Source organism: Sminthopsis crassicaudata, chromosome 1 (genome assembly GCF_048593235.1).
Source record: "Sminthopsis crassicaudata isolate SCR6 chromosome 1, ASM4859323v1, whole genome shotgun sequence".
Classification (NCBI taxonomy): domain Eukaryota; kingdom Metazoa; phylum Chordata; class Mammalia; order Dasyuromorphia; family Dasyuridae; genus Sminthopsis; species Sminthopsis crassicaudata.
Genome location: NC_133617.1, coordinates 387,398,938 through 387,417,210, shown reverse-complemented (window position 1 = coordinate 387,417,210; position 18,273 = coordinate 387,398,938). Strand labels below are relative to the sequence as shown.

The 18,273-nt window shown below is 38.3% G+C and overlaps 1 protein-coding gene across 4 annotated transcripts in view; it reads left to right on the top strand.

Annotated features, from left to right (window-relative positions):
- The first annotated feature begins 378 nt into the window (after positions 1–378).
- The window catches only part of NPR3 (natriuretic peptide receptor 3), a 73,143-nt gene continuing 55,248 nt past the window's right edge, over positions 379–18,273 (top strand). The window contains exons 1-3 of one of the 4 annotated variants that reach the window (XM_074279492.1): positions 379–980; positions 1,690–2,408; positions 9,188–9,310. In XM_074279492.1, the coding sequence (XP_074135593.1) occupies positions 1,706–2,408; positions 9,188–9,310 (826 nt within the window). In that variant the 5' untranslated portion in view covers positions 379–980; positions 1,690–1,705. Of the gene's footprint in view, positions 981–1,255; positions 2,409–9,187; positions 9,311–18,273 lie in introns of those variants that run through there. The other 3 variants (XM_074279494.1, XM_074279493.1, XM_074279491.1) reach the window with 3 other exon arrangements.

Here is an 18,273-nt window from a genome sequence, read left to right as displayed (position 1 = left end):
ATTTGCCATGTTTCGACAGCTTGTGGAAGAGGAATCGCGGACTGGAAGTCGTCCTGCATGCAAGAAGTTTCGCTCCCCTCTCTTCTCTTCTCTTCTCTTCTCTTTTCTCTCTCTCTCTCTCTCTCTCTCTCTCTCTCTCTCTCTCTCTCTCTCTCTCTCTCTCTCTCTCTCTCTCTCTCTCTCTCTCTCTCTCTCTCTCTCTCTCTCTCTCTCTCTCTCTCTCTCTCTCTCTCTCTCTCTCTCTCTCTCTCTCTCTCTCTCTCTCTCTCTCCCCACCCCCACCCCCACCCCCACCCCCTTGGTTTCAATTGATCTACATATCTACAGATCTTCCTAATGTGGGAAGAACATATGTAAAGAGAAGCTCCCGCAACTTCAGGGATCAGAGGGAAGGCAGAAACTGCATAGGTGAAAAAGAGGAGGGAATGGAGGAAAAGACACAAGAAAGTTTCTGCCGGGGAAGCGCAGGGTGCAGGAAGACCGCCAGAAATTGGATTTGGCAGCTTGTGTCCAAGTTATGTAGTAAATGCCGGGACGCTGGACAAGTCTAGTTGACTTCCATCTGTGAAACCAACTTCTTTCTTTGGGCGCTTCAATCTAATTGTCAAAGATGTCAGCCTCAGAAGAGCTCTCTATGGATAGTAGAGATACATAGCAGGCAAAAATATCTTCTCCGCATTTAGACGCCTTTCTGTGACACTGTCTGAAAGAGAGGAAAGAGAGAGAGGGCTAAAGAGGAGAGAGCGCGAGCGCGTTCTACAGTGGAGAGCGCCGAAGTTTTTCTTGCCAGTAAGTCAGACAGGATCTCGATTGATTGTTATGTTTGCTTGGAGCCTGTGTGTAAATCTGCAAATTAATTTACTGAATGAGGATCTTTTGAGGATCTTTTAATCAGACGCCTTTGAACTGGAGCAGTAGAGCCTGAACTGAACTGCTGAGTACTGGAACAAGTTGGGGAACAGAAAAGGCGCGTGTGTACTGTGAGTATGAACAGAGGAGAGATGAGTGAGTACGTGTGCTGCAACTTTAAGAAAAAGGTCGGGGTGGTGGGAGGATTGAGGTTGGGGAGGAGGGAGGGAAGGGGTGTGGGGAGGAGTCCTGATGTAAGAATGCTAATGAGAGGCTCCCCTCCAACCCCCCCGCCAACCCCCCCCACCCTACCCGCTCGAAATACAAACCCGTTCTCGCAGCTCCATGTGTGGTAACAGGCTCCTCCGCTACCACACTATTTAAACAGAGGATATGTATCAAGGAACAAGGGAGAATCAATGAGATCAAACAAGAGGCAGATGCTCCGTCAATTACAATCACTTGGACAAGTTTAACTTTTTTTTTTTTTTTTTTTTTTTTTTTTTGCAAGCATTCTTTCAAAACCAACCTCAACAACATCCAAAAAAAAGAAGTCACCTCTAGGCAAAATAGTATATAGGAGAAAAAAATCAGTATCTATATAACATATTGCAGGGTCATAGATAAAAATTTTTAAAAACTGGTGACATTTCAGAGTACCCTTTTTCCCGTCATTTGACGGTAGAGGGGAAAATTCTGTTTTCTAAGGGCACCCAAGGGGGCGCAGGGACTAAGAAGGTAGAGGAAAAGGAGAGGGAGAAGGAGGAGGGTGGTGGAAAGAAGAAAGGTTAAGGTGAGTGGAAGGCACTTCAGCGCAATGCCATCCTTTTTGTTACTCAGTTTCTCTTCTTGCGCTATGCTCAGCTGGGCGCTCCTGGCAAGCGGCGGCGGCAGTAGCAGCGGAAACCGAGGCGAAGGGCTCCCTGTGGTGGAAGAGACGCAGAAGATCGAGGTTCTGGTGCTTCTACCCAAGGACAACGCTTACATGTTCTCCTTGGCCAGGGTCAAGCCGGCTATCGAGTACGCGCTGCGTAGCGTGGAGGAAAATGGAACCAGACGTCAGCTGCTTCCACAGGGCTACAGCTTCCAGGTGGACTATCAGGATTCACACTGCGGCAATCAGGCACTCTTTAGTTTAGTTGACCGTGTGGCAGTTGCCCGGAGGTCTAAACCAGACTTGATCCTGGGCCCCGTCTGCGAGTATGCGGCAGCACCTGTGGCCCGGCTGGCATCGCACTGGGACCTGCCCATGCTGTCTGCTGGTGCTCTTGCCGCTGGCTTCAAGCATAAGGAAAGCGAGTTCTCGCACCTCACCCGTGTGGCACCCGCCTACGCCAAGATGGGAGAGATGATGCTCGCCTTGTTCCGGCATCACCAGTGGAGCCGGGCATCCCTGATCTATAGTGATGACAAGCTGGAGCGGAACTGTTACTTCACCCTGGAGGGGGTCCATGAGGTCTTCCAGGAGGAGGGTTTGCACACATCCGCCTACAGCTTCGACGAGACCAAAGCCCTGGACGCAGAAGAGATCGTGCGCTACATCCAGGCCAGCGAGAGGGGTGAGCTAGGGGAACGTCTCCATCTCGAGTACCTTTTAGCCCTCTCCCACTCCGCTTCCCAACCCTCTCTATTCTACTCCCTGAACATTGTAAGGGTACCCCAACCTTTTCCCACTTTCCCTGGCTCTGGGGACTTGGAAAGGGTGACAGTGCTGGAGAATTGCAAAGGGTAATTGCAGAAGTCCAAGTACTTTCAGCTTTGGGACGAACTTTTTCTGCTGGTCCTAAGTATCAGCCTTCCCACCTCCCTCGTAAAGGAAGAGAATGTTGGAAGGGCACAGAGGGGTGGAGATAGGGAGATAGGAAGGAAATCTATTCTCTCTCCTTCCTTAGGTTTCGGTCCTGGTAGTGAAGATTTATTTTGACTTTCCTCTTTCCTTTCCTCTTCCTTAAAGTTTGTGTAGAGGTGATTAGCTTTCCTAAAGCCCATTTTAAGTGTCTTTTCCCCCTCTCTCTGCCTGTCATGCTGTTGTCGCATTTCCCGTACTCTTCCGGCTACTATTTTGTTTTCTTTAAAAAGCTTGATTGTATTCATTTTGCCCCCTCCATTTCCAGGGTCCTCCTCCCTTCGTGTACTTCCACCCACTCACCCTCAGCCTCCTTATAAATATGTTTCCTGAGTTTCCATTCAAAATGCGTTGCTGCGCCAGGCAGCAATCAACTTTGCCTTTAGATCCTTGAGTGTTTCCATCCCCAGAGCTCCCAAATACGGGCAGCTTCAGGCTCCGGGCTTGTTGAAGAATCACCCAGAGGTTGAAGCTTGCATCCACGTGGTTCCAACCCTAATTATAATTGCGTCTTAAAAAATAAATGCCGAAATCAGCAAGAGGTGGGAAATGGGTTGCGTGAACTTGGTAGCTGCGAGTGAGAAAATAAAGGGGTTCAACTTCCTATTATAAACTAATTTCAAGGCAGTGAGTGAGATTTCCCGGGAAGATCAGACACGGTGCCTAACCATATCTGGATGAGGGCGCAATGCGCTAAGGGGATGCCGTCAGCTAATTCCAGAATATAGAGCCACCTTTCCTCCTCCCTTTACGCCCTAGAGGAATGTAGGTGGTGAAGTCTTGGTGCTCTCTGCCCTGGAAACGGGACACGTAAGGTTCAGCTCCTCTAAAGGTGCGTGAGCTGGCAGATCGGTTTACCAGCAGTGTGGAAAAGGCGGTTCCGCGCACCTGAGAGCTGGGCAGGCAGAGCGTAGCGGAGAAGCAAGCACTGGGCTCGTGGCGTGGAGCGGTTTTTGGCCCAACCTCCTCACTTGGTTTCAGAAATCCAAAACAGGTGGGAGGGCTGCAAAAGGCTAGGCGTCAGTTTTAGCCTTGCACATAGTGGCTCAATCTAAGGTGTTGGGCAGAGGGACCCCTTGGCCTACATGGAGGAAGAGGAGGTCCTGGAATTGCGAAAGATGTGGCCCAAATGAAGTTTTTCCATGCATATCTGCCCAGAGCCTGCCTAGGGTTGCCCCGGGCTATTGACACGTGGGGCTAATGTGAACGCGTATTAAGTCTACAATATATCATTGAGCTATATACATGTATGTGTATATTTGCCCATATTCCTATTTCCAAATGTACAACTCACACACGATTAGCGTTCTAGTCCATTTACCCAAGACTTTGGGCCAGTCCTCCCTATGTCTGCACACACCTCAGACTACCCAGATTACTTGGGCTTTTCTGCTGCTTATGGAAGAGACATTCTGAGTGAGCTGCTTACAACACATTTCCTACCAGCCACACCCAAGATGTGAAAATAAACCCATCCCTATCTCTTCCCCACCCAAACACAGCAGATCTCTCCTATAACGGCATACATCCCCAGCGTCTGTACTGGCGTTAGATGACTGCAGGAATTAATTTGAAACTGACAGACACGGAGCTCAGATCATCAGCCCAAGTGTAACCCTTTCCTTGCGTCTGGTCAGTGTGAGCGGCGTTAAACTGAATAGTAGAGAGAGCAGGGAAGGTACTGTCTGCGTGGATATCTGTAACTGGCAATGCTGACTTCCTCCTACTTTCTGCTCAGATTTATCTCAGATTCTCCCAATAGGCATGCTTTTTGCATTGCAAATGTGGGCTTTGGATGCCCCATCGAGACATATTGGAGGAAGGGAATCTTTATGGAACATTTCCAATCCCATTGGGGCAGTAGTTTTCGCTTTTAAATTCAGGTTAGGAAGGGCATTTCTTCAGAACTCTTCCCTTCTCTCCAGGTTCTCCCGCTCCGGCTCATTGTGGCTTGGGGGGACCTGAAGTTTTCAGTTTTAGTCAGTTTCAGAAGGCAGAAGTTTCAGAAGAAAAAGCAGAGGTAGAATAAAATATCAGTGTGTTCACTAGCTTATTGAAGGGGAAACCCCTATACTTAAATTTTCCCCCTTGTGTTTTCTCTCTCTAATAGGAAAAAAGTGTAGTTTATTGCTTTAAATTTGAATATAAAAATTTATATTTAAATAACATACCTGATGATTGTGAATTAAAGCTATACTTTTATTTTATTTTATTATTTATTTATTTATTTATTTTTAACATGCTCCTACCTGTAGTTGCAGTTCAGGGATTTTGGAACCTAGAAGGAAAAAACAAAAAACAAAACAAAACTATGAAACCCCATTTTGAAAGAATAAGATCCATCAGGTCCTCTTTCTATGTTCTTCTTCCTTTTCCCCATCCCACAAAAGGGAGCAAACAGAAAGGTTCACTTTGTGACTGGCATATAGTAGTTCTTTAATAAATCTTTGTTGACTGATTGATTTTTTTTCCAAGAAAGTCTATGTTTGCAAAGGAAATACAACTACATTGTTAGAGGCAATTAATTTTCAGATACTCATAACATCTTTTAACAGCATATTACATTAAAATTGTTTTCAACAATAATAATAATAACACTAGCTGAACATCCATTATTTAAGGTTAGAAGACAGCATATTGCCTCTTAAATCTGTAGGTCTTTAAAATTTTATCCCCATTTTAAAGATGGGGAAACTGAGGCTCACAGGGGTAACAATTTGGACAATGTCACACAATGAGGGTCAGAAAAAGATTGACTCTTCATAGTAGCTTGGCTGTTGTTTATGACATCAATTTATTTTCAAAACAGATGTTTGGCAGTAACTCTCAAGGTACACAGGTTGACAGACTTGTTCAAGGCCACCCCCTCCAAAAAAAAACCCATCCTCTACTAATTGTCTTTGCCCTTATATATGTGGCACCGTACAAAGACACACTGGTTGATCTGATTAGAAGTTTATAGCCTGAAACAAGAAAGGGAACTCTGTCTTACTCTTTAAGGAAATTAGAAAATTAATTGAAGACATAAACATTCAAACAGAATAAAGTACATAAATTATAACTAACTCTCCTAAAAAGCTGCTGAGAAGCCTGTTGGGAAAAGCAAGTATCTGGAGTCAGACAACCTTCCCCCTACTCAGGAGATCTGGTTTTGAAGGCCACATCAGCCATAAGCTTTGCATTTCTGGTCAAGTCCTTAACCTTTTAGAACTCAAATTCATCACCTTTCAAACGGGGATAATATATCCTGAAACTCATAAGACTGTTGTAAGGAAAGCACTTTTCAAACCTTAAAGTACCATATAAATGTGAGTTATTGCTTTAAATATTTGGTTAAAAATGGCTGTACTAGTACTGTACTAGTATACCTGTATATTTTATTACATATAAAAAGATGACTTTTTTGGTAATACATCTATTTTTGACATTTAATTCTATTCAGCAAGTACTTATTAAATTTTTATTTTGTACAAGACACTTTTTAGAACTCTGGGTATACAAAGCCAAATGAAAAAACAGTTCTTTCCCTTAAGGACTTTCAGTGGCAGAAAATAATTTGGAGACCAAGAGCACTAAAACTAGGGGGATTAGGAAAGATTTATTATAAGAGGGCATATGAAATTGAGCATTGAATAAGAAATACAGATCATAATAGGCAGAAGTGAAAAGAGAGCTCATTTCATACTTAGAGACCAGTTTAAAGACATGGAGCCAATATATAGAATGTCAGATTCTGAGAACAAGTAATTCATTTTGCTGAAGAAAGTATGCAAAGGAGAGTAATGTAAATTAAGCCTAGAAAGTAGAAAAAAAATCAAAGTCTGAGTAAAGGGAATTCAAGTTTTTTAAAGGTACACCTAATAAGAGCTAATTCTAGAGTTATTCTCCTTGAGTTAACTATTCAATCTAGGACTGAATATTACTAGTTTAGTTATTCGTGACTGGATTAATCTGTGCAATTCATGATTAGACCTAGATACTTGATAAGAATTTAAACCAGCAGATTCATGATTTCTTTATTAAACAGTCTGAGATAAAGAATTCATTGGATGGTCAGTGGTGTTTCCAACCAAAGGACTCAATGTATCCTGGCTGATTGAAGGATGTTCTAAAAACCTTTGGAGAGCACAGTGCTTTCTGAACAAGCAAAAAAAATGTTAACATCTTTGAAGACCTATTATTTGTTTGTATGAAGCACACTTTTTTTTTTTATTTAGTTGCAAATAATATGCCTTTTGGGGGATAGAAATAATCCTAAATTATTTTCTTTTTATTAACTATTATTTGCATATATATCTTATATAGTTGTGTGATTCATTCATTTGTATGCATATGTAATACATGTTTACATGTGAACAATGATGAAGAAATTGTAGAACATCAGTCTTCTAGCCCAAAAGCCTAGCTGCTGTACTGAAATTACACTTAGTAAAACCTTTAAAGAATGTATACCTCGTTAGGTATTGCTACCTATTCTCCCTAAATAACAGTCTCACCACTTATCTACACATTACTGTTTTGCCTACCACATCAGCCACATATAACATTTAACTTTCTCTTAAGGGCTCAGTAGTGTCTGTATACCAGCTTATAGGCCTTTTCTGTACTACTCTCCAAATGGTTATAGAAAAGTGTTGGAACCATAGGTTATATAGACTTCAAAAAAGGATGTGGAAAGAGGGTCAAAGAAAGAACACATGGAATTCCACAAATTCTCCAGCATAGAAAAATAGAGTATAATAGAGAGGAAGTGACTATACCTAAAATCCACCTAAGATGCCAAAGAATCAGAGAACAGGGTCTCAGACATACCGACTCAGTCTTATTCTTAATTAATCATAATTTATCAAAATACATTTCAATAAATTAATAAGTGGAATAAAAAATCAGTGTGTTCACTGAGAGCTATACAGGACCATAAGAAGTTTGCAACCTGGCACTTCCTAGCATTCCTACATGGAAACTATGCAAGAGAATTATTAGCATCATAAAAAGTCTCCTGGGAAGGAGATTCCTCTACTTTCCTTAGTACTCAGGTTTCACTGTTTCATTCTTTAAATGTTTCCTCTAAGGCAAATCTAAAGCCTGTTTTTTGAAATTTAATATCGGGTTTTTTTTTCAGAATATAGAGTTGATAAGATAATTCTTGACAGTCAATTCTTATTTTTTTTTTTTTTATGCTGATGGGGCAAAAGAAGCCAATTGAAATCTGAAGTTCTTATCTTAGTCAGCTGTTTCACCCTTCTCCTCAACTAACCCTTCCCCCTAATTTCCAACTGCTGCCAAAAAGGAAAGAAATGCATTGGCTTGTGTTATACTTCTTCCATCAGTGGATTGATGAAAGGAAGATCTTAACCTTAGGATTTAAATAATATAAATAACAAAGAGTGAGTTTGAGTTGTAAAACTCAAGGTACTAAGACATGTAACTCTTCATTCCAAATGGATATATTAGCCATATCTCCATTCATCAAAAACCCAATTCCATGGTACATCCCTTTAAGAGTTTTAGCCCCTTCATAATAACAAGCATCAAACTTGGTGCCATAACACATTGAGCTCACATGTATGATAAAGTAAATATCAATCAGCTTAACTAGCCTCCAAGGCAGGATTTTGCATGGTAAGTTTCAAGCGTGTTTTGTGTCTTTCAGTACCTATGCTATTATAAGAGATAGTCACTTCTCTCATTGTTGCCATCACTCATGACCAACAGCTCTACAAAGTTTTTTGCTTACCACAGTGAAAACTGTGGGACATTAAATGGTTTATCCAGGGCAAACAAAAGTAGAGATCTTTATATTACTTAACTTGCTTATCAATATTGATCAGACTGAAAAAAAAATCCCGACAACCAATATTTATATAGCTCTTTAAGCTTTACTAAATAAACACTTTCCATACAACAGTTTGGAAGATAGTTCAAATATTATTATCACCTTTTCATATAGGAAGAAACTGAGCCCCAGAGTGCTTAAATTATCTCCTAGTCATATAGCAACAGGGCCAGTATTGAACTGACTTCTGATTTCAAGACCAGTGTTATTTTCACCTACTACTCTGCCTCACATCAGTATATGTTGCTATTCCAGTATTCTGGAAATACTTAGATATTGTCTATATTATAAATGTAAAAATGTGGGTCTAAATTGAATTTCAGATAACAGATCCAACATGCAGCAAAGTACCTACTGCGTGTGTTAAAGAAGCCTCAAAATAATCTTTTCACATTCAAATGAGGAGATAAACTAAATGCTATTATTTTCTCTTTGAAAAATGTTTAATTCCTCAGAATAGATTTTTTTTTTAACAATTCAAATAATGAAGATATACTTAATTTAGTATTATTGTTGTTAAGATATTTGTATTATTTTATTACTATATAACTTCTTCCCTCTTACCACCACCAAATGGAATTAGGTAAATTTATCAGTTTGTTCTGAATATTTTCAAGGACAACTTCTTATTGAAGTTTTTCATTTTTCCTCATCAGTTGTGATCATGTGTGCCAACAGCAGCACAATCAGAAACATCATGTTAACTGCTCACCGGCAAGGAATGACCAATGGGGAATATGCTTTCTTCAATATTGAACTCTTCAACAGCTCTTCATATGGTAATTCTATTTTCTTTTTCACCTTTTTGACCAGTGTGTAAACTTTGTATTTATAAATGTGATTTTAATGTAATCAATTGATGATTCTTAGGGTTCTCACTACATTCTCAAACATTTATGTTTTCATTTGTGAAGAATTCTAGGTGAACAAAAAGATAATATGGAATTTAGGTGCTAAGCATTTTAAAATTGATCCCTTCAAAAGTTCATAGAATCCTTGAAGTGAGGAGAAAAAGTGTTAGAAATTATCTAAAGAAATTGATACAACAATATAGCTTGTAGGCTCTATAGCTAGAAAGACCCATGTTTTCCAGCCTTCTCCCATTTTGATTCTTGAACTAGTTTCAGAGAAATTAATGACTATCTGGATACACAGTTATACAGTTATCCCTTCCCTATCTTTATTTTCCTCATCACAGTATTGATATATTGTGGTTGGCATAAGAAATTAAATGGGGAAATTGGGGGGGGAGGAGTTTTGTGGAAGCTGTAGATAACACATGAAGGCCAGCCAATAACATAGAAACATTTTAAAGACTCACAAATGCATAAAATATATGTATAATATTGTATACTGCAGCCTATGACCAAATACTTAAGCCAAATTTTTACAATAAGGTACTGAAAATCCCCTAAAAAAATAAAAAAGGACAGACGTCTTTTCTAGTATGAAGGGAAGGCCAAAAAATTTTATGTGGATTTTCCAGATCACAGGCTATCTCTAAACCAAAGTAGATGAAAGGGATAATGGTAGAGGTGACAATTAAACTGAGATTCTCTCATTCTAAATTTAGTGCCTTTGGCCCTCCAAGCTGAAAAAGGGACCCTAGAGGGTCATTCCATTTCTTGTCCACAAAATGCTACAGCTTGGCTTCTTAAAATTCAGCTCTTCTAGAACTTAGGAGATGGTTTTTCAAGAATATTTGTCATTGAAAAGTTCATCACTCTGGAGTGATCTTGAGGATGATGAGTCTCTCTGATGATGGTCTCTCTGAATTTATGTAGGCTGTTCCCCAGGCAATAGTTATGCAATCTTCTACCTTGCCTGTCCATGAATGCTTCCAACTTGATAGAACCTGCTAGGAAATTGGAGCAGAATTTTAGTGAATGTATTATGATTATATTGGTAATAATAGATTAAAAACTGGAGGCGTATGAAAGGGAACATGTCTTACGAATCCAGAAATTCAGTACACAAACACTTTCTATTTTGCAGACTGCAAAGCTTGCAGTTCAAGTAATATTTTTGTACTACCTTACTAATTATTTTTCATTCAGATTCTTTTTATTCAGTTTTTCTTTTTAATTTTCAAACTGTTGACTCATTAAAATACTGTTACTTTTTGGTAAGAAGTTGTTTGCTTTTATCATTAACAATCTCTTATGCTTTATGTTGATCATAACCTTGAATTATCTAAAAGGGTGATAATTTCATATGTAGCTTGGAGGCTGAATTTTGCTTCTAGGCTTCTAGACCAAGAAATTAGAAATTTATATGGTCCTTCCTTTTCACTTGTTTTCCTGGGATTGATAAATAACTTTTTGAATAGTTAGGATCTTGTCACTTTCACTTCCAGCACATCCCAAGACAATTGGAATACTGTTCAGAATTTGAAGATAGGCAAAAAGAGAGATGTATTCCATGTGGATGATATAATAGTATATGGAGAGGTTAATTAATTTAGACCCAAGTCACTGTGTGAGTCTCTAAAGAGATAATTCTGAGTTTCTTCCTTGAAAGGGGAAAAAGATGTAGCCTTGAAATGTCTATAATGGGTGTAAACATTTTCTCTATCAGTAAAAGACCCTCAATAAGTTAATATTTATTTGAAAATGATTTTTTTTCTAATGTTAAAGGAACAGTCAGTGGTGATCACTACCAGTTATTAGATAAGTTATAGAACAGTAGAATATAGAATTGCAAGTTATTTTAGAGACATCTAGTTGAATTCCCTTACTTTATGGAAAAAGAAATTGTAGCCTAGAGAAGGTTAGATGACTTTCCTAAAAATATACAGGTAGTAAGGATAAAAGGTAAAGTATGAACTCAGGTCTTTAATCAACCAACCAACAAGCATTTAGTAAGCACTAATTATATAAAGGGAGAAAACATATACACATTGGGGCATCTAAAAATAAATACAAGGTGATATGAAGACAAGGGAGGACATTGGCAGCAGGAGGTGGTTAAGAAAGGTTTCATGTAGAAGGTGGTACCATGAATTTCTAAAGGGAAATTAAGTATTTTAAGAGACAGAGATGAGAAGAAAGTATTTTCCAGGAATTGAGAATAGCCACTTCAAAGGAATGGAGAATGGAATTGGAATGCTTTGTATGAGGATTGTTAGGAAAGATAGTTTAATTGCATTGTAAGGTAAATTGATGAAGGAAAGTAATATGTAATAAGATGAGAAAATTAAGTTGGTGTCCAGGGTATTAAGTGCCAAACAGAGGAGTTCATATTTACTTTTAATGGTAATGGGGCAGCCACTGGAATTTATTAAGTACAGACATAACATGATCAGAACTTTTTTAAAGAACTTAAAAAACCCTTTTGGTAGCTAGGTGGAAAATGAATCAGAATGCAGAGACACTTGAGGCAGAAAGAGCAATTAGGAAGCTAGATTTCTTTCTTTCTTTCTTCCTTTCTTCCTTCCTTCCTTCCTTCCTTCTTTCCTTCCTTCCTTCCTTCCTTGGCAAACTAGGAAGTTTTTTTTGCCTCAATTGTTACTTTAGCCTTGAATCACTGAATGGGTGTTCTTTCATAGAAACTGAGATCTGGGAAAGATTTTAGCTTAAAAAGGCCAAGATCTTCTGCTTCCAGGGCCATCGCCAATATCTTGACCTGTGCCTTGCCATTGGAGTCTGATGACTTTTGAGGAAAGAAAGTGATGACTCCTGCACAGCTCTCCCTAATTGCAAATGAAATCCAATTTATTTGCAAATCAAGATGCCATCCTCCTGATGTCATAACCCTCTTCCAGAATGAAGGACAAATAAACACAACAACCACAATATTATAATAGTCCAAGCAAGAAATAATGAAAACCTGAATTAGGACAGTAGTGGTATGGATGGATAGAAGTAGGAGAAATATGAGAGATGTTATTGAGGTAGAATCAACAAGATTCAGTAGTTGACTGGATATGAGGGATAAAAATGAAGATTTGAATATGACACCAAAGTTGTGAACCTGGATAATTGTAAGAGTGATGATGGCATTGATTAAAATAGGAAAGTTCAGAATAGGAATGTGTCTTGGGATGGGGTAGATAGTGAGACCTGTTTTGGACATTTTGAATTGGAGCTATATTTGGGTCATTGAGTTGGAAATGTTCATTAGGCAATTGGTGATATGTGAGTGACACTCAAGAACTCTGGCTAGAGCTACACAGATCTGAAAATTAAACAATGAGATGTGATGAGGTCACCAAGTAGGAGAATAAAGAGAGAAAAAAAGAAGAGTCAGGATAGAACCTTGGAGTACATTGATAGGGAAAATGAAATGAGTTACTCCAGCAAAGATAGAGGGAGTGATCTGGTAAAAGGAGAACTAAAATATAGCATAGTCAAGGAAGTCCAAAGGAGAATATATATCCAGGGGAAGAGATTAGTCAACAGTATCAAATGTGGCAAAGATCAAGAAAAGCCACCGGATTTGATAAGAAATGTGGATTGTGATAATTTTTTTCCTTAGAAAAAGATCAATTGAACATAATGTGTTATGGTTTCTTTAAAGATTTATTCATTTATTTATTTATGTGATTATATTTGAAAAATCTTTTTCCTACAGGTTTGCATATACTTATACAATAATGATCAGGAAGGGATCTTGAGAAATTTTCTAGCTTAGCATTATCTACATTATCCTCTTAGAATATAAATTAAGTGAATAGTTGAATGAGAGATCTTGTCTTTTGATGTTAAGTAATTTTACAAAGCTATTCTGCTTTTTGGGGATCCTAATGAATATTATTTAATTATAAGAATGGGAATATGGTATATAGCAGTAATTTCATGCCAAATGACTGGAAAAGCTAAAAATAGGAAAATATTAGAAATTTGAGCAAACTGTTGAGTGTCTAGAATGCACAAACCTGGAGCAGAAACATTAAAATATACTATGTTTGTAAATTTGCAAATGATTCAATTGGCTTTGACCTTCTCCCAAGGGCTACTTAAATAACCTCTAATGTTTTCAAGTGGCAAAAGGTACAGGAAAATTCAGCCAATCTGTGTAAATGCCATTGGGAAGCCTGAGCTCAATGTATTCTTTATAACCTGGGCCTCTTTAGAGCTTTAGCAGATTCAGGAATGTGAATCTAGAATTTCTCAAGGATTGAAAAAATAATTCTATTCTGGAATAATCCACCAGGGATAGCCAAACTCTCAGGCCAAAGAATTTCTAGGCAAAGAAGTCTGTTTGGAGCAACCTTGAGATTCTTATCTATTTGAAAGAAGCAACTCAGATAGTACAGGCCTATCTTCTAAGATAAATGGCAGCACATGTAGAATTTGAGGCCTTCCCTCTGAGATTATCTCCTTTACACAGTCTATGTCTTATAAGTGCATGATTCTTTGCCTGTTGCCCCTTCCTCTAGAATTGCACTCACTGTGGACAGGTGTAATGTTCTGTTGTCTCCAGAAATTGCTGATCGCTCTCTGGGAGGAGATCTGCTGCCTCAACTGCGGCCAACTCTGACCTAGAGTTGACTTCCTCCCCCTTGCTCAATGTTGCTTCTTTTATCTTCCCAGAGAAAGGGCGTGGAATAATTCAGGGGCTTCTGGGAAAAAAATACTTCAAGCAATGAACTTGCTCCTCCTAAGCATGCAAGCTCCTCCCCAGAAGTTCAAAGGGGTAAAACTCCCCTCAAAGGCCGGAACTAGAGAATTGTTAAGTACTGATTTAGCACTTAGTAAGAACCTAATATCTCATTATCTCATTAGCACTCAGTAAGAACCTAACATCTCCCCCTTTCTTTTGATTTAGAACATAGGGTGGTCATGACCTTGAAACATAAATCCATCAGTATGGGAGGTATTACACATAATTACATAGATTACATAAACACATAGTAACATAGTAACATAATACATGCTAGAAGTATAACAAATAACATGATCAAATAATCATAAACTGAAAATTTATAAATGTCCATAAGTCCATTGTCCATTAGTCTCATCCTGTATTAGGAAATCCAATGATTCCTGCTGGTTTTAAAGTTCTTTAACAGTCTTCTTATTAGCAATGCTCTTTCGGTGTCAGATGTTTCTTAGATTTTTTCTTTTGTTTTGAGGTTTTTCTCTTTTTCTGTCTCTCTCCAGATGCTTGTTGCCACCTATCTGTTTCCTTCTTCATCTGTTTCCTTCTGTCTGTTAAAATACAAGCAAACCCTCTCTCCCAGGCAGTTAACCTATCTGGTTCCTTCTATTCACCACTTTCTGGGTCTTTCCACATCACCTGGCGATTATCTAAGGACAGTGGAGCTGCTCGCACTGGACACTGCCCTTTTGGTGGATTATAAAACCTGTCTGCTGGAACCAGTGCATCTTTGTCAAAAATTAGAAAATTAATGGTATAGAGAACTAAATTTAGAAGTTCTCTAGGGTTACCTGTGGCTCCCCCTTTCTTTTGTTTTTGGAGGAGTGTCTTAATGTCTCTGTTTCTTCTCTCTACTATTGCCTGACCTTGCAGATTAAAAGGTATTCCAGTGGTGTGTAAAATCTTATACTATGCACAAAAAGTGTGCAAAATGTTTAGAAGAATATGCATGTCCATTATCTGTTTTTATTTCTTGTGGCACACCCATAATTGCAAATGCTTGTATAAGGAATTCAGTGACCACTCGGGCTGTCTCTTTTGCTGTTGGCACTGCAAAAGTGAATCCTGAAAAGGTATCTACTACCACATGGATAAAAGACAGACAACCAAAAGATTTATAATGGGTCACATCCATTTGCCAGATTTCATTGGGTCTCAAACCATGAGGATTCTTCCCTGGAGGGAGTGTAGGAGCATAAAAAGGAAGGCAAGCTGTACAGCTTGTATGCCCTGTTCGGGTGCCAAAATGCTAAGGTCTGGGCTAGCTCCTCTGAAGGGCTCAGAATAAATCCTTGTCATGATAAGCAAAAGTCCTTGTCCCACGTTGGGCACCAATATGTAAAGTTCTGATCTTCTCTCAGTTGTAATCCTTCTCTGGGAGGAGGTTTCTTTTCTCTGTGAATCTTTTTCTCTGTCCTCTTCACTTGCGAATCCATGGGAAGTCTTCTCCTTGATCCAATCCAGAACTGACTTTCCAGACTCTAACTTCTTCTTTGATCCTTCCAGAGAATGGGTGTGGAATAACTCAGGGGCTTGTGGGAGAAATACTTCAACCAATGAACTTGCTCCTCTTAAACATGTAAGCTCCTCCCCAGAGTAAAACTCCCCTTAAAAGCAGCAACTAGAGAATTGTTAAGTACCTACCGACTTAGCACTTAGTAAAAACCTAATATCTCATTATCTCATTAGCACTTAGTAAGAACCTAACATAGCTGTACCTTAATTTTCTTTTCTTTAAATAAGAAATAATCTTATATGTCTTGAGGAAATGAGGAGGGGCAATAGATTGAGCACTGGGCCTAGAACCAGGGATGCTTGAGTTCAAATCTGATTTCTGACAATTACTAGTTATATGATCCTGGGCAAGTCACTTAATCTCAGTTTGTCTCAGTTTTTTCAACTGTAAAATTGGGATAATAATAGCACTTACCTTACAGGATCAAATGAGATAATATTTGTCAAGCATCTAGCACAGTGTCTGGCACATAAGAGGCATTATATAAATGCTTATTCTCTTCCCTCCTCTTTCCTTTCCTACATTATACAATTGCTATATCAAATGAAATGACTTATGTGATAGGATTTTGAAAAAATATAGATCTTTACATAAACAGATGATATTATTATTATACCTTACCTCCACAGAGTTCTGGACCTCAAGGACAATACTAAATATTTTTGTACCTTCTATTCTTCTGGAATATAATCTAGAAATTATCTAGCCTAGATCTTTATCCCTGAAATAGTCTGAAGGACTTCAGATATAGACCAGATGTCATATCTTGCCCACTGACACTGTTTGCACCTTCACACTAATCATCCCTCTAATTTCCCATGGTTCAGCAGGATTGGAATTGAAGGTGACAAGAAATGTTATGCACCAAGACTTTTAAAAAATGAAACACAAAAATATGATCTAAATTGTTTATTGAGTGTGGTTCATCAGTCTCCAAAGCTTTAATTCTGTTTTGGGGGAATTTCTTTTATTTTAATTCAATTAATTTCAAAAATTTATTTAGCACTCACTATATGAAAAGCATTTTTCTATATGCTGGGGATACAAGGGCAAAGTCACTGCCTCAAGAAATTTACATTCCCTAGTGAAGATAAAATGTGTATAGATGTATCACCTCTCTATCTCTGATACTAAGAATAGTCCTTGATATATAGTAAGCATTTAACAAATGCTCACTGACCAGCTGATTGATGACTAAGTAAATACAAGATAATTTCGCAAGGAAATGAATACAAATGACCATATGAATTAGGAAAGTCTTCATCTATGTGGTAATAAGTTGGATTAAACTTAAAAGAATGCTATTAATTCTAGAGATGGAGTTGTTATGAGTATAACCAATGTTGGGATGTTTGGGAGCAAAGGCCTAAAAGCAGAAGGGTAGCATGCTAAATTAGGGTCTCAACATGTAGGCCATTTTACTGGAATATAGAGCATTTGAGGTGAGTAATATGAAATATGTTTGGAAAAGTGGATTAGAACAAGAATGTGGAGAGCTTTGAAAAATGTCAGATTGAGGAGTGTTTGTTTTATCCTGAAAGCCGAGGAGAAGCACTGAAAATTTTTTTAACAAAGGAGCAAAGTGGTTGGGTCTAGCAATATTAATTTAGCAACTATGTGGAAAATATAGTGAAGAGAGGAGAATGTGAAAGCAGGGGAACTGATCAAGGAATAGGCCATTGCAAAAGTATGATCAAGAGATGATAAGATACTATGTTAAAGTAAAGCCTGAGTGGAGAGAGGTTGTGGAGATAGATTATCCAAGATTTGGTAACTGATTGAATAAAGATGGTGAGGGAGAGGGAAGATTTGAATGTACAAACTTCAGTTGCTAGAAGCATAGTAAGTGAATGAAAAAAGTACTTATTTAATATTTACTATGTGCTACTACTACTACTGTGTTAAGAGCTTTAAATACAAGTAAAAAAGCCAAACAGTCCCTGACTACAAAACTCATTTTCTTTTGTTATTAAAGCTTTTTATTTTCAAAACATATGCATGGATAATTTTTCACCATTAACCCTTGCAAAATCTTGTGTTTCAATTTTCTCCCCTTCCCCCTACCTCCTTCTCTAGATGGTAAGGAACCCAATATATGTTAAACATGGTAAAATATATGTTAAATCCAATATATGCACACATATTTATACAATTATCTTGCTTCACAAGAAAAATCAAATCAAAAAGGGAAAAAATGAGAAAGAAAATAAAATGCAAGCAAACAATCAACAAAAAGAGTAAAATTCTGCTTTGTGATCTACACTCAGTTCTCATAGTTCTGTCTCTGTGTGTAGATGGCTCTTTTCATCACAAGATCATTGGAATGGACCTGAATCATCTCATTGTTAAAAAGTGTCATGTGCATCAGAATTGGTCATCTATAATCTTCTTGTTGCTGAGTACAGAAGTAAAAGGGCTCAGAGCCCAAGAAGAGGGAATAACCTTGGTATGAAGGAAAGTTAGCTCTTCTTCAGAGACTAAAAGAAAGGAAAAGTGAGTGGGAGATGAGAGATTTTAGGATGTAGAGTAATACAGATGAGAGAGATTACAATAGAGATTGAATTATATATGTAGATTGAGTGAAGAGAAGATATTCAGTTATGGCAGCAGTTAAAGAGTTTGTTA